Source organism: Oreochromis niloticus, linkage group LG3 (assembly GCF_001858045.2).
Source record: "Oreochromis niloticus isolate F11D_XX linkage group LG3, O_niloticus_UMD_NMBU, whole genome shotgun sequence".
Classification (NCBI taxonomy): Eukaryota; Metazoa; Chordata; class Actinopteri; order Cichliformes; family Cichlidae; genus Oreochromis; species Oreochromis niloticus.
This window is the reverse complement of record NC_031967.2, coordinates 25,762,109-25,778,666: the sequence shown is the minus strand read 5'-3', so window position 1 is coordinate 25,778,666 and position 16,558 is coordinate 25,762,109. Positions and strand designations below refer to the sequence as shown.

At 37.8% G+C, this 16,558-nt stretch overlaps 3 protein-coding genes across 3 annotated transcripts in view; 1 reads left to right on the top strand and 2 right to left on the bottom strand.

The window, feature by feature from the left end:
- Window positions 1-16,558, bottom strand: part of LOC109194483 (titin) — a 722,900-nt gene that overhangs the window by 148,111 nt on the left and 558,231 nt on the right. The window contains exon 5 of the mRNA XM_025905638.1: window positions 14,740-15,003. Within this exon, the coding sequence (XP_025761423.1) occupies window positions 14,740-15,003 (264 nt within the window). The remainder of the gene's footprint in view (window positions 1-14,739; window positions 15,004-16,558) is intronic.
- Window positions 4,988-6,548, bottom strand: LOC106096638 (coiled-coil domain-containing protein 106-like). The gene is made up of 4 exons (XM_019365475.2): window positions 6,499-6,548; window positions 5,778-5,924; window positions 5,455-5,664; window positions 4,988-5,359 (listed from the first exon to the last, which is right to left on the bottom strand). The coding sequence occupies exons 1-4, from the start codon at window positions 6,518-6,520 to the stop codon at window positions 5,043-5,045; spliced, it is 696 nt and encodes a 231-aa protein (XP_019221020.1). The 5' UTR covers window positions 6,521-6,548; the 3' UTR covers window positions 4,988-5,042.
- On the top strand, window positions 6,564-8,717 carry LOC109204463 (uncharacterized). The gene is made up of 4 exons (XM_019365467.2): window positions 6,564-6,913; window positions 7,321-7,434; window positions 7,514-7,721; window positions 7,828-8,717. The coding sequence occupies exons 1-4, from the start codon at window positions 6,735-6,737 to the stop codon at window positions 8,224-8,226; spliced, it is 900 nt and encodes a 299-aa protein (XP_019221012.1). The 5' UTR covers window positions 6,564-6,734; the 3' UTR covers window positions 8,227-8,717.

Here is a 16,558-nt window from a genome sequence, read left to right as displayed (position 1 = left end):
CTCGCAAACGGAGGGCGCCTTTACTTCCCGCTAATGGGGGATAGAAAACCAAAACATGCCACTGCAAGCAGTTCAATAGAGCACAGTCCATTTGGAAATCTCATGATTAACAATTCACCACCCCCTAGTGATGGCTGTTACTCTAAGGATTTATCATAAATATAAACCTCAGTGTTATAGGGTTTCACAGTTATAGTTCACATATATGATATACAGCAGCATGATGCAGCAAAAATACTGCTGACAGACTGGAAATAAAAAAAATCCATAGAAGTATAAGCTTCTCAAAACTGTACAAAATTCAACTGCATACAGTATCAGTCACACTATTTATTTATGTTAACATAATGTATAATACATTATACTGCACAAAAATGTATTGGTGCCCTTGTGTAAAAACAGAGTATTGGGTCTATATTATTACATACTAGCAAATCCGTGTACCCTGCACTGGAGACAGGAACTAGAAATATTTATATGCTGTGATATACAAGATACAACGATATGCTATAATATGATGCTAAAATACATTAAATTAGACACGCCACTCTAATCTGATATTCCATTATTGCTCAATCGAACTGTCAAATATATAATTCTATACGATTCTGAGATTTGTGTAAAATATTTACATATACGTCACTCACAGTGCCCCATGCAATGCTTATGGAAAGTTTTATCAAGAGTGTCTCACTCAGAGGATGTAAGGAAGACATATATCATGCATATGCTCTGATCATTATAGTATGATTATATTATGCTTCTCTTTGGCTCTGCAGCTGCATCTCTCTTCACTGACCTGTAAGGCAAACACAAAAAGACAAAAAGTAAGGATGTCATGTGGTGAGGCCATTTAATCTTGTCAAAGAATATTGTCAATGTAATGAGACATTTCAGTGCATGACTGTTGTGAGTTTACCTGCAGTTCCCATATCCACATCAGTGTAAAGAGTACTCGTGTGTGGTTTATGATGCTTCCCTGCTAAGATAATCAGATGAATGAGCAAAAGAAAATAATTAATGTGTATTTCAGTGCTGCAGGTGAAAACCTTTCTCAACTAGATTTTTAAATGTATTTTATCTTTTTTGTCATTTTAAATTGCACATGTTGGATACTCACTCTTCATCCCAAAGTCTTTAACCTCTATAAGAGAGTATGTGGCTTCGGGTGATTCATCTTCCTCTGAAATGTAAATTTTTTTAGTTAGAGGATTATAAAAAATTATCATCTGAATTAGTGTTTTTAATTCAAATGTTTATACATCTCTAACCACCAGAAGTAACGAAGTACAAATACTTCATTGTGCAATTTTCATCTGTATCTGTAGTTTTTTTGCTGACAACTTTTTTCTTTTACTCCCTACTTTTTAAACTAACATCTGTACTTCACACTCCCATTTTCAAAACAGCTTTGTTACTTATGGTTTTATGCATTTGAGGGAAGTTATTATTTCATCACTACGGTTCTTCACAGTAACACATGAAAGGAAATCCTGTTTTTGTACATTATCCTTTAACTCTCACATCAGTAATGTCACTCGCTCAGCATATTTCCAACTCCGTAACATCAATCGCCTCCGCCCCTTCCTCACTCCACATGCCACTGCTATCCTCGTCCATAGCCTCGTTACCTCTTGGATCGACTACTGTAACTCACTCTCAGATCATCCTCCTCCCTTTCTCTTTCTGTTCCTTCCTCTCGTCTTGTTTCTATGGGCGGCAGGGCTTTTAGCCGCTCTGCACCCCGACTTTGGAATTCCTTACCCCCTGACCTCAGAAACATCACCTCATTCCCTCTTTTTAAGTCCAACCTCAAAACCCACCTGTTTAAAATTGCCTACTCCTCATAACCTATCCCTGATCTTAAACTTTCTATCTGCTACTCTTATTATTGTGTGTATTTCATGTTTTTTATGTCTGTTTTTATTTGCTGTACAGTATCCTTGGGTGTTTTGAAAGGTGCTTTTAAATAAATAAAATGTATTATGATGATGATGATGATGATGATTGAATTTTTTAAGAGGCAAAACCATGTGTGATAGTCAGGGGTTACAGTAGGCTGTTTTTTTAATGGGGTTTTTGGCACTTTGTCGGACGGTTTTTAAGTGTCAGATAATTTCAAATGCATTGTATTTATCAGAAGAAGGGTTAGATTTAAAGGTAAGGACTGCTCAGTGAAATTTTAATAAACTGGAAATTTAAAGCTTACATGTAAGTGTTCATGTTTTTAAATCAGACATCAGGTCTGTACATATGAAGTTATGTTATTCAGATTGTGAAACCTGCTTCAAACAAACTGAGGTAGACTGTGTTTCTTAAAGGTTGCATGAAAATCCACTGCAGTTTAGTGCAGATTAAACAGGTTAGTTTGGTGTATTGTGATGGATTTATAGTAAAGAACACTGTGTGACTGGTGCTCATTATCACAGAGGTTGCATAAAGGGTATTAAAGATGAATTTGAAATTAAGCAGATGATGGTTGTATAGTGTATAATATTAGAAAGCATAAACAGTGTAAAGAATAGAAATTAGCAGTAATAACACATCTGCAGACATCTTGTTGAATTCAAATCCACAAAGAGCAGCAGGTACATTAAGAAAATCTACTGGAGCTATCAATAGAAATGAATTCGATTCCTTTATTAGAATTAAAATTTAGACGTAAATAAAGTTTGTAATTGCATCTACTAACATTATTTTATTATTGCATTAACATAGCACAAGGTTCAGTTTTCAGCTTTGCATGAAAAAAGGTGGTAGAAACGTTCTTCAAAGAGCAATTTTTACATTTTGACTTTAAGTACATTTCAGAGCCTGTACTTCTTCATTTTTACTCGAGTAAAGACGTTGAATCAGTACTTCAACTTTTACTGGAGTATTTTTCAACACTAGTAACTGTAATTCTACTTAAGTACAGAATTCCTGTACTTTTGCCACCTCTGGTAACCACTCTGTGATACTCAAAAGATAATGTGTACCATTTGCAGTATCTTCCAAGTCTTGGATTGTTTCATAGATGTGATGATCACCTTGAAAAAGATAGTAAAGTCAGAGTCAGAGTTTCATTTCAATACATTTAGAATAATTATTTATATTTCTAACTGCTCTGTGCTATTCAAAAGATCCCATGTACCATTTGCAGTGTCTTCTGAGTGATGGGCTGTTTCATAGAGTTCATATTCACCTTAAAAAGCCAAGGTCAGAGTATGATGTTAGAGTTTAATGTATTATAGCAATTACATATTTTTGTTAAAGTGCAAACACACCAAATTAATTTAACTTGATTTTTTTTTCCAAACTTTTTGTGTTCTGGATTTTTGCCCTTGATTAATGGTCTTTGAAAAAAAGTTGACCAGAACTACTATCCTTTATGAAGACTAATTATTAATGCTAAACTTTGGTTTTATGACTCACCAGGGTGAAGAGATTTGTACTCATGTGTTTCAGTCTGATTGTCTCCATGATTTCTGGTGGAGTCTTGACTGTTGATGTCCGACTGGATCGGCCTAATGAAAACATAACAAATACACAGATAATAACACCGTGCAGTAAATTCAGCACAGTAAAAGAAAACACTGCTGAATGTTTAGAGTGAAAATAGGAATATAAAGTTTTATACCAACCCAGTGAAGCATAAATCTGTTAAAAGAGAAAAAAAAAGTATTGTTTCTCTCAGTGCAAATTATTTTACTTCTATTATGTGCCATGACATCATCATATGTTGGTGTATTTGTAAAAATGTCTCACCCTTCGCCTTTCTATAGCGATACATTCCGAGCAGGAAAATAATAAGAAGAGAGACTCCACAAACCAGTCCAACAACCAACCACACAGGACATGAAGTCCTTTTAGATCCTGATGGAGCTACTGTGACTGTAAAGATTAGCAGTAAACATTTAGAGACTTGAGAAATCTTTCTAAAAATATTCTTACGAAAGTAGAGTCAGGTGAAAGAAAGACAAACACATACTCATTAATAAGTGCACACTATTAAGCATTAGTTAATCATCTGTTAAGCATTAGTTAATGGTTACTTAATTCTCTCTACAGCATCTACAAAGTATTTCTCATAATCAGTTAATAGTTTACAAGCACTGATTTAAACACTTTATTCATGATTAATAAGCTAATGTACAACACTTTTTATTAATTATGTTTTCATGTTCTAAAACTCATTGATTAATCATTTATAAACACTACTCTGCATCAGTTACAAACCACTCATTTCAGGATGTTCAGTGGTATACAAAATCATTGGTAAAAGGTAAGTAGATGGTTAACATACCCTACATAATACTATAAACTCTACATGTACTACACATAGTAGTTTCATACTAGATGTTTTATAAACACTGAATATCAGGGTTACATCAGTCAGCTGCTATAGCTTAACAGATGTCTTACAATACATTTATAACTGTCACTTAAAGGCTGCCAAAGCTGTAACTCACTATTGGCCAACTTCTTTTTCGATAGATTATCTATAAATACTCATAAATACCTTAATAAACTTATTTAAGAAGTTACAAACCATTTGCTACTTGTTAGTAAAGTATCTTGAGTGAGCCCATCTAAAGTGGGGACCATATATACCTTACAACCTATTTATAGATGTGAAAGTTTTTAAAGTACATTGTAACAAAAAATAAATGACAACACACAGGGTAGATCCACAATGCACTGTATTTTTAAGATGCCAATCACAAAAACATGAGAACAATGCTTACAGATTGGACACACAAATATAAAAAGTATCATAAACTATCAGCTAATATTTGAGGTAATACAGAACACGGCTGGATGCAAACTATATGACCTGTAGCTCTTTACATTAAGTGTATCACATGTGTGATCATTAAAATAAAACTACAGAATGTATAAAAGTAAAATAATAATAAAAAACATACAAACCAAAAAATCAAAAGTGTCATCTTTTTAAACAAACAATTGACCAATCAAACAGAATACATAACTTGTATTTTTTTAAGCTGTTAACAATGGTGGACTCTCACCACATTTCACCATGTAAAAAAAACAAAGATCTAATCTTTCTTTGTTTTAAGAGGAAGCAACTTCCCTGAAGACTTATACGCTTTGAATTTTTCCTCTGTTTCTGGATCTGCACTGATTGCTGCAGCACACTGTGTAGCAAACAATGAAAGTTTCTGTCCCTGCTTGTTTTTTTCTAATTCCTTATACCTCTCAGGTGCAACAATGAATAGCTCAGCAATTGGAGCAGTTGCCACAATTGTGTTCCGGTCCACTCCCAGACGTTTAAAGGCAGCAGACATGGTGCCTCCTCTTTTGAACAGCCTCAAAATCTTGTTATACCGGGTGACCACTTGCTTAGGATTCTGGACTGCAATTGAGAGAACATAATCATTAATGTAATGTAATAGTGTAGTAACGTAACACACCGCATGCAAAATCAAACTGTTGAGTTAATCACTTTACCTCTTGTTCTTTGTTTTTGGTCATGTTTCTTTGACTTCTTGTGCTTTTTTGCTTTGCCCTTCTTCTTCTTCTTCTTCCTGTCTTCATCTGATGAAGTTGTGCTCATGGAGGAGTTAGAACTCTCATCAAAAGACCCATCAGAGGACGGTGAAGATATGCTCAATACCTCACTGGAATCCTGGACAGAACTTGTGGGTTCCTTTGAGAGAGCTAGTAAAACAGTTAAAAAGACAACACAAAATTACTCAACAGAATGCTTGCGTAAGTGCTCAAGCAGAGCAAGTATGTGACAAGCTATGTAATGTTTTTAAGAGTGGACTTACATGCTGCTAATTGCTCCTTTAGATAGTCTCTTTCTTTGGTGAGCTCATCAGTCTTATCCTTTTGCCACTCTAGCCTCATCTTACAGATCTCCAACTCTTGTGATTTTCTTCTGTCTGCCAGCTGTGCAGGTGGGGCAACAGTCACACCTAGAGAAAATTAAAAACAAAATGAGACTTGGCTATAAATAAAATTAATAAAACAAATACAATAATAATAATAATGATGTACACTTTGTAGAATTTAAATAACAGTAAAAGCATTACAGTGATTGATAAATAGCCTACACTGGCAATATTACAAAACATAATGAGTTATGTATTTAGAAACTGGCCAATTTGACTATAATTATATATTAACGTATTTCAAACATAGTGCATTAGATTGTACAATGTAGAGCATTTATTGTGAATTTATATTGCATAGAAATGCAGCAAAATAGCTGGAGAAGGCCTGACAAACTAAATTAGAGAAAGCACAATTTTAAGTTACAGCCCAGAGTAACACCAAAGGCGATAATCCTCATTTAATTCTTGAGCCACAAGAAACAACTAATAAAATAAATTGAACTGTGTTTTTGCCGATTTCTAAATTTGAAATGTAGCTAAAAGCTAAGCTAAGCTAATCGCCTAATAGCAGCTAACGAAAAGCTACCTGCTAATAGGCGGTGGGTGTTTACAATGGAATACGGTAATACAATGAGGTAAAAAAAAAAATACTCACCACTGGTAACACGAACATCCATCTTGTCCACGTTATTATTCCCCCTTTTTGCCCGGTTCGCATGCCGGTAGATCGCTCGAGGCTTGTCGTGTTCACAGAGGAAGCCATTACTCCAACTTGATTATGACCTACAGGTGAGAGGTCACAGCATCGCGGTCTCCTATTGGTCATGTAGGAAGCAGGAAGCAGCAAAAGCGCGGCTTCCTCTGTTGGCTTAACAACAAACTGGCTAAAAAATGGGAAATCTCACACGACTGAAAAAACTAATTAACGAGGAGATTTCGAAAAGAGGCCCACTGAAGCTTATAAAATATCTTCAGAGGAAAAAGCTACTTAAAAGAAAAATAAAATGCAAAGTCTGCCAGCAGAAAATGGAACTGAAGAAAAGGGTGAACAACCGAGACCAATATGCTTGGTAAGATATCTATATTAATTTTCATATTATGTTTTTAGACTCAACCTCATACGAAGTGACACACTTACTGTAAAATTTATTAGTATTATTTGTTTTCACACCAAAATTCTCCTTAAAACGGAGCTAACAGTGGTTTCATTTAAAGCGCGTGGTCTGGCAAATTAACGCAAGTGAAGTCAGTTAGATTATCACCTTAAAGACTTGTCATTAACATTACAACTACACAGAGTCCCTTTTATCACATTTTTCTTATTTGATAAAAAGACACAATGGTAAATTGAAGGCTACAATTAAACAAAACAAAGAATGACAAAATTTGTCTGCAAGTGCACATTAAGTTTAGTTTAAATAAATACTTATTGCATGTAATTAAACATACATTTTTCATGTTACTATTTTGAAAATAGGATCTGTCGTGGAGCAGCACATGGTGGACACGTCAAACAAACCTCCGTCAGACACAAGTCACTTTTCAGCCGTTCTAAAGTCTCACTTCAACGCTGGATGCAATTTATCTACAGGTGAGCTTAAACACTACAGAAAAAAATAACGAAATAGGTTTAAATTACTCTTTGTAAGGATGGTTTTTTTTCTCTCAAGATTTTCTCAGGGTCTGCGATTACGTCAAATCGACATGATAGATGACACCATTGCAGGCAGCACAGCAACACTTAGTAAAATGTCCAAAAAAATAAGGAGGGTATGTGTGGCTGCAGTTCAAAGATTGAGACGTCGTACAGGTCAGCAGATTGGTGGCCGAAGGGAGTTTGTTGTGATTGATGAGAGTCACTTTCGTCACAAACGAAAGGTAAGTTTTTGTGACTGTAATTTAATATTACATCTATGTATTTATCAACCTTTCATAGTATCATTTAGTCTTTTTTTTTTTTTTCATTTTTTTGTTACTGCATCAGTATGGGAGAGGAAGAATGGCTGGGGGATGGAAAAGAAGAAAGTGGGTCTTTGGAATGCTGGGCATAAAACATCGAGGGAAAACAAGGCCTATCTTGCGACTTGTGGAGAAAAGATCTCGAAGACATCTTGTTCCTGCGATTACCCTTCATGTCCGGATTGGTTCCTCAGTGATAAGTGATGAATGGCGGGCCTATTGTGTACTCCCAAATTTAGGGTATGAACACCATACTGTTAACCACAGCAGGTGGTATGTTGACCCTCGTACAGGTGCCCATACCCAACATCTGGAGAGAGCCTGGAGGTCTTACAAGGAGCAAATCTGGAGACTCAGGGGTAACAGAAATGATAGACTACTGTCAGAACACCTTACAGTTATTGAGTGGAACGAGTGGCTCTAGCACAAAAATGGTACATTGGGGAGACTGATATATGACATTTCCAAAAAATACAGATAATTCTAAAAGTTAATGTTGCTACTGCTTTTTTTTTTCTTTTTGAAAATGTTATTTGAAAACTTTATGTAAAGAGCTACAGGTCATATAGTTTGCATCCAGCTGTGTTCTGTATTACCTCAAATATTAGCTGATAGTTTATGATACTTTTTATATTTGTGTGTCCAATCTGTAAGCATTGTTCTCATGTTTTTGTGATTGGCATCTTAAAAATACAGTGCATTGTGGATCTACCCTGTGTGTTGTCATTTATTTTTTGTTACAATGTACTTTAAAAACTTTCACATCTATAAATAGGTTGTAAGGTATATATGGTCCCCACTTTAGATGGGCTCACTCAAGATACTTTACTAACAAGTAGCAAATGGTTTGTAACTTCCTAAATAAGTTTATTAAGGTATTTATGAGTATTTATAGATAATCTATCGAAAAAGAAGTTGGCCAATAGTGAGTTACAGCTTTGGCAGCCTTTAAGTGACAGTTATAAATGTATTGTAAGACATCTGTTAAGCTATAGCAGCTGACTGATATAACCCTGATATTCAGTGTTTATAAAACATCTAGTATGAAACTACTATGTGTAGTACATGTAGAGTTTATAGTATTATGTAGGGTATGTTAACCATCTACTTACCTTTTACCAATGATTTTGTATACCACTGAACATCCTGAAATGAGTGGTTTGTAACTGATGCAGAGTAGTGTTTATAAATGATTAATCAATGAGTTTTAGAACATGAAAACATAATTAATAAAAAGTGTTGTACATTAGCTTATTAATCATGAATAAAGTGTTTAAATCAGTGCTTGTAAACTATTAACTGATTATGAGAAATACTTTGTAGATGCTGTAGAGAGAATTAAGTAACCATTAACTAATGCTTAACAGATGATTAACTAATGCTTAATAGTGTGCACTTATTATAAAGTGTTACCAATATGCTTTATGGTGGCTATGATAATCATTTACATAATTCCATCACGTTTTGATCCTGCTCACCTTTAACTGACATCCAGCTCTGTGCTGACTCTCCTCCTGAGTACTGACACTTGTAGAAACCTTCATCAGACTTTGACACTGCAGAGATCTTCAGCTCCCCTCGGGGATCATTTTGAATAAGTTTGTCATTGTGATAGAAAAACACATTGGAAAGTATTTTTTGTGTTCTCAAACTGCAGCTCAGACTAACAGAAGCTCCCTCAGTCACAGGATGAACAGGACTCACCAGGATAGGAACATTACCATCATCTGTGATACAATCAAAATGTTCCTGTTAGCTGGTAACCTTCATTAAAAAAAAAGCAGATGTGATTTTGGTGACCTTCTGCTTTTTGAAGGTTTCTGAAGGTTAGGGTTGTGTTGAGTTGAAGAACTACTGTACATTTCCTAAAGGGAACTTTTTCTTACCAAATACACATATGAACTATAAAAATATAGTGCCTTAGACATGAAACGTTAATCTCATAAGACACGGGCTGTTTCCAAATCAAATCTGTCTACTCACCAGCTGCTTCTGTTTATGCAGTAGCACAGATCAAACACAGCCACACAGGAAAAGACGAACATGATGTCTTATTTTAGATGTACTCTGATTTGCTGGGTTTCTGTTGAGTTTACAATTTTCTTTTTATTAATTTTTTTTTTTTTTAGTATATATGTTAAAAAGGAATATTTGGTACTCTGAAAACTCTATGCCATGGAGAACCCAACTCTAGCAGATTTATGAAAAAGTATTTTCCTTTTTTTCATGACATTTACTGTTTCTTCACCGATAAAGGTCGAGCTAAAATAAGACTTAAAATTGCCTAAATGTCCCACTTTTTGTCTTTTCCTGACAGATTTACTTTTATACAGCAGTGTAGTGGGGAAACACTGTGAGGTAATAAATAACATAAACGGGGGAAAAAACGACCAAAAGAACATGATGAATGTATAATAACATACTCTGTACAGTGATGTTGACTGCACTGCTGAACTCTCCTGATCCAGACTCACACCAGTACACTGCAGTATCTGACTTTGATGTGTTGATGTTACATGTGGATCCAGTCATTCTCCTACAGTCAGAGTACAGTCGGCCGTCCTCAGAGAACTTCCTCACTCTCCACTCAGTGAAGTTTCCCTCACAGGTCAGTGAGACAGAGTCAGAGGTGAAGTGTTGCACTCTGTCAGGACTCACTGTGAGAGACGCTGCTGAATGAACATCTGGAAACAACATGCAGTGAAGAGACAAAGATCACAGATGTTAGGATTTTTTTTTTAATGGCAACAATTACCTCTCCTTATCTGTCAGTGTTTTCCTCATATTTGTCAGAGCCGTTAACTAGTTAACAAAGTTTCTTTATTTTTTTGATAGTGACAGTGTAGAGAGACAGGAAAGTGAAAGTAGGAGAGTGAAAGGGAAAGACAAGCAGCAAAGGGCCACAGGTCGGACTGGTGCCTAGCCATACGGCATAGGTTCGCCTACTTATTCCACGGAGCTAAACATTAAACAAGTTTTAAATAAAGACATTAATCACAATCAGAAATGAAAAGATTCAATTTTCCTTTGGGTGACCTTTGGAGGTAAAAAACAGCTGCACTGGTTATAAGAGAATCAAACTGACCTGCAGACCAGACAAACTTTGGTTGACTGTGATCAGTGTGATACTCTGGGTCTCCTCTTCCAGCTCTGCACACATATCCTGCTGTGTGTGTCTGTCCATGAATGATGTAGGAGTCCTGTGCAGTCCCACTGCCATCAGGTAGCAGCTCATAACTGGAGGATTTCTCTGATAGATCAGGAACAGCTTTATACCAGTAGAAGCTCCATCCTGCAGACGGATGTTCAACCTCACAGTTCAGAGTTACTGAGGCTCCAGGACTCAGCCATGATGGAGACACAGTGAGGACAGGACGGGGTTTATCTGTTCAACAAAGATTTTCTCTCAATGTTTCGTCTCTTAACTCTGAATTCAATGTCACTAAAATGTTGACTCACAAATATTTATGATGAACTTTAAGAGTGAGACTATCTAAACATGTCAAATATCTCAACATGTACTAATAAAAACACATTTTTACAAACTGTTTCTATTTCCAGGTTAAATTAACTATGACTCGGTTCCATATTTGTGGAAAAATTTGCCGTTGCACATCAGACAGGCTCCTTCACTCGCTGTTCTTGGATCTCGTTTAAAAACACACCTACAGTGTAACATGCTTTGTAGGCCATTGAACTCATCATCACCTGTGGATATCTGAGGCCTGGTTGGGTTGTTGTTTCTTTATACCAGCTGAAAGTTGATGACACAAAGTGGTGACAAACTGTCTACAATGAGGCTACTATCAGCTGCAGCTCTTTGTCTGACTAACAATGGAACATGCTTTGTAGACCATTGAATTCATCCTGTGCTGACCATTATGACATTTGTCAAATGGAGATCACACAACAAACATGACTTACTTGATACTGACAATGTGAAGGCTTCACTCCACTCTGTTGAAGAATATGAGTCATCTCTGCGTCGACTCTTACACATGTAGTCTCCACTGCTGGACTCAGAAACTATGAATGTCACATCATTATTGTGTGTCCACTGTGTGGGTGTCCTGGGTCCTCTCCATTCATACTCCCACTCAGTGGTTTCACCTCCTTCCTGCACCTCACATGTCAGAGTGATCGTCTCACCTCTGAATATCTGAGGCCAGTTGGGTCGTTGTTTTACAACAACTTTATTGGAAACTGTTTACACATATTAACAGTTGAGATACAAATAGAAATATGAAATCAACACAGAAAACTTCAAATTGTATGTTTGATAATCATGAGTGAATGTATATTTCAAACTAAATTACTGAACTCACAGGTTATCTCAATGGTCTCATAACTTTCATAAGTGTAGTAAACTGGGTTTCCTCTTGTTCCTCTGCAGCAGTAGATTCCTCCTTGAGATACTCTGATATCTCTGTTTTGTTGATCTCTGATTGGAACTTCAGAGGTTCTTTGGGTTCGTCTGAACCACTCATATTTCCATCCATCAGAGCTCTGCACAGAGCAGGTCAGTGTCACACTGCCCCCTACTGGTATGATTGTTGTTCCTGCTGTCAGTGTGGCCCTGGGTATATCTGCCATTAATTTACAGTTCAAAGTACATTAGACTGTCAATTGTCTTAGGAATTGTTTATTTTTTCTTACAGTACTGACGACACTTTAAACATTCACTAAGTCGTTTAGTAGAAATGAGTAATTGCAAATCGGATATATTAGACTATGTTACAAATCAAATTCCCCTTTGATTTATTACCAGCCCCCAAAAATTGGGGTACCCCAAAGATCGGGTCCCCCGACACAAACAGAGTAACATAGTGTACGCTGTTAAGTGCCAGGAGGATTGCCAGGATGTATACATCGGGGAACCAAACAACCTTTGGCAAAGCGGATGGCACAACACAGAAGAGCTACCTCGTCAGGCCAGGACTCTGCAGTCTATTTACACCTACAGGCCAGTGGACACTCTTTCAATGATGAGGATGTACACATCCTGGACAGGGAGGAACGCTGGTTTGAGAGTGGAGTCAAGGAGGCCATTTACGTGAAAAGGGAAAGACCATCTCTAAATCGAGGAGGGGGCCTAAGGGTACATCTTTCACCATCTTACAATGCTGTGGTTGCAGCCATCCCCCAACTCTCTGTGAATGGTACTCATGGACATTGATCAGTGGGCCTTGATCAGTGGTTTTTGATCAATGGTCAGAATTTGCATAATTATGATGAAGGTGACCTCCGAGCCCATTGTTCCTTCAGTGGGCTGGTTTCAGTCATTATGCAAATGAACTGTTTATAAGATTGGGGAAACCTGCAGTCAGCTGAGACTGAAAAAGTCACTTGGATGAGTGACGAAGTGTTTCTCCCACTGAAAAAGCTACGTCCAGATGAACAGAATCAACTTTTGGAGGATTGCCAGCCTATTTTACATTATTTTCCATCTCACCCCTGCGGGCGGTCTATCCTTCAAGATCGGGTCCTCAATCAGAGGCCTGGGAACTTGAGGGTTTTGCCCAATATTTTTGCTGTTCCTAGGACTGCACTCTTCTCGACAGAGATCTCAGATGCTGTTCCCGGGATCTGCTGGAGCCACTTGCCTAGCTCGGGGGTCACTGCACCTAGTGCTCCAATTACCACTGGGGCCACTGTTACTTTCACCTTCCACATCTTGTTGAGCTCTTTTCTGAGCCCTTGGTACTTCTCGAGCTTCTCATGTTCCTCCTTTCTGGTGTTGCTGTCATTCGGTATTGCTACGTCTATCACTACGACCATCTTCCTTTGCTTGTCTACAACACTAGGTCCGGTTGGTTAGCCATCACCATTTTGTGCGTCAGTATCTTGAAGTCCCATGGGATCTTAACTCTGTAATTCTAGATCACCCTATGGGGGTTCTCCCATTTTGAGCTTGGAACTTCCAGGCCATACTTGGCAAAGATGTTTCTATATACTATGCCGGCCACTTGGTTATGGCATTCCCCTTGTGGGACAATAAAGAACTTAAATTGAATAAGAATTCCATGTATGCCCTGCCTGCTAGCATCCTGCACCCTGCTGTTATGTGCTGGATTGGGCATCATTACACAGCCTGCACCAGGGGTCTTGTCTGGTGTGATAGACCCCAGGAACTATGAATCTTGTGCTCAGCGCTTGTTCCTCTGCTGCCATGATTAGTGGCTCTGTGCTGTCTTTTGGTCCAGCTTTGTCCAGCCACTGAGAGGATTTCTGGATGTCAGCCACGTCATGTAATTGATGGTGGGGCATAAAGTGCAGATACTATACTATATTTTTACCCTATTTATTTCTGTCATTATTGTACTCAGGTGATGGAGCAGCAGGTCAGCAATGCCGTCTCTATACCAGCTGAAAGTTGATGACACAAAGTGGTGACAAACTGTCTACAATGAGGCTACTATCAGCTGCAGCTCTTTGTCTGACTAACAATGGAACATGCTTTGTAGACCATTGAATTCATCCTGTGCTGACCATTATGACATTTGTCAAATGGAGATCACACAACAAACATGACTTACTTGATCCTGACAATGTGAAGGCTTCACTCCACTCTGTTGAAGAATATGAGTCATCTCTGCGTCGACTCTTACACATGTAGTCTCCACTGCTGGACTCAGAAACTATGACTGTCCAATCATCATTCCACGTCAACCGTTTGGATGTCCTGGGTCCTCTCCATTCATACTCCCACTCAGTGGTTTCACCTCCTTCCTGCACCTCACATGTCAGAGTGATCGTCTCACCTCTGAATATCTGAGGCCAGTTGGGTTGTTGTTTTACAACAACTTTATTGGAAACTGTTTACACATATTAACAGTTGAGATACAAATAGAAACATGAAATCAACACAGAAAACTTCACATTGTATGTTTGATAATCATGAGTGAATGTATATTTCAAACTAAATGACTGAACTCACTGGTTTTCTCAATGGTGACAACATCACTTTTATCAGTGTAGTAAACTGGGTTTCCTCTTGTTCCTCTGCAGCGGTAGATTCCTCCTTGAGATACTCTGATATCTCTGTTTTGTTGACCTCTGATTTGACCTTCATAGGTTTTTTGGGTTCGTCTGAACCACTCATATTTCCATCCATCAAAGCGCTGCACAGAGCAGGTCAGTGTCACACTGCCCCCTACTGGTATGATTGTTGTTCCTGCTGCCAGTGTGGCCCTGGGTTTATCTGCAGTTATGAAAAAGGAAGAAAAAGAGAGATACATGTGATTTATTATAAAGAGCAAAGTGGAGACAAACTGTCTACAATGAGACAACTATCAGCTGCAGCTCTTTGTCTGACTAACAATGGAACATGCTTTGTAGACCATTGAATTCATCCTGTGCTGACCATTATGACATTTGTCAAATGGAGATCACACAACAAACATGACTTACTTGATACTGACAATGTGAAGGCTTCACTCCACTCTGTTGAAGAATATGAGTCATCTCTGCGTCGACTCTTACACATGTAGTCTCCACTGCTGGACTCAGAAACTATGAATGTCCAATCATCATTGCGCGTCAACCGTTTGGATGTCCTGGGTCCTCTCCATTCATACTCCCACTCAGTGGTTTCACCTCCTTCCTGCACCTCACATGTCAGAGTGATCGTCTCACCTCTGAATATCTGAGGCCAGTTGGGTTGTTGTTTTACAACAACTTTATTGGAAACTGTTTACACATATTAACAGTTGAGATACAAATAGAAACATGAAATCAACACAGAAAACTTCACATTGTATGTTTGATAATCATGAGTGAATGTATATTTCAAACTAAATGACTGAACTCACAGGTTATCTCAATGGTGACATCATCACTTATATAAGTGTAGTAAACTGGGTTTCTCCTTGTTCCTCTGCAGCGGTAGATTCCTCCTTGAGATACTCTGATATCTCTGTTTTGTTGATCTCTGATGTGAACTTCATTGGTTCTTTGGGTTCGTCTGAACCACTCATATTTCCATTGAGCAGAGCTCTGCACAGAGCAGGTCAGTGTCACACTGCCCCCTACTGGTATGATTGTTGTTCCTGCTGTCAGTGTGGGTTTGTCTGCAGTTATGAAAAAGGAAGAAAAAGAGAGATACATGTGATTTATTATAAAGAACAAAGTGGTGACAAACTGTCTACAATGAGGCTACTATCAGCTGCAGCTCTTTGTCTGACTAACAATGGAACATGCTTTGTAGACCATTGAATTCATCCTGTGCTGACCATTATGACATTTGTCAAATGGAGATCACATAGCAAACATGACTTACTTGATACTGACAATGTGAAGGCTTCACTCCACTCTGTTGAAGAATGTGAATCATCTCTGCGTCGACTCCTACACATGTAGTCTCCACTGCTGGACTCAGAAACTATGAATGTCCAACCATCCTTGCGCGTCAACCATTTGGATGTCCTGGGTCCTCTCCATTCATACTCCCACTCAGTGGTTTCACCTCCTTCCTGCACCTCACATGTCAGAGTGATCGTCTCACCTCTGAATATCTGAGGCCAGTTGGGTTGTTGTTTTACAACAACTTTATTGGAAACTTTTTACACATATTAACAGTTGAGATACAAATAGAAATATGAAATCAACACAGAAAACTTCACATTGTATGTTTGATAATCATGAGTGAATGTATATTTCAAACTAAATTACTGAACTTACGAGTTTTCTCAATGGTGACATCATCACTTTTATCAGTGTAGTAAACTGGGTTTCTCCTTGTTCCTCTGCAGCGGTAG

Coding starts and splice junctions, on each gene's coding strand:
- LOC106096638 (XM_019365475.2), bottom strand. CDS start 6,520: ATGGATGTTCGTGTTACCAGTG. Junction 5,925..6,498: donor GGATGTTCGTGTTACCAGTG/GTGAGTATTTTT, acceptor AATTTTCTCTAG/GTGTGACTGTTGCCCCACCT. Junction 5,665..5,777: donor AAAGGAGCAATTAGCAGCAT/GTAAGTCCACTC, acceptor CTGTTTTACTAG/CTCTCTCAAAGGAACCCACA.
- LOC109204463 (XM_019365467.2), top strand. CDS start 6,735: ATGGGAAATCTCACACGACTGAAAAAACTAATTAACGAGGAGATTTCG. Junction 7,435..7,513: donor TGGATGCAATTTATCTACAG/GTGAGCTTAAAC, acceptor TTTTCTCTCAAG/ATTTTCTCAGGGTCTGCGAT. Junction 7,722..7,827: donor ACTTTCGTCACAAACGAAAG/GTAAGTTTTTGT, acceptor TTACTGCATCAG/TATGGGAGAGGAAGAATGGC.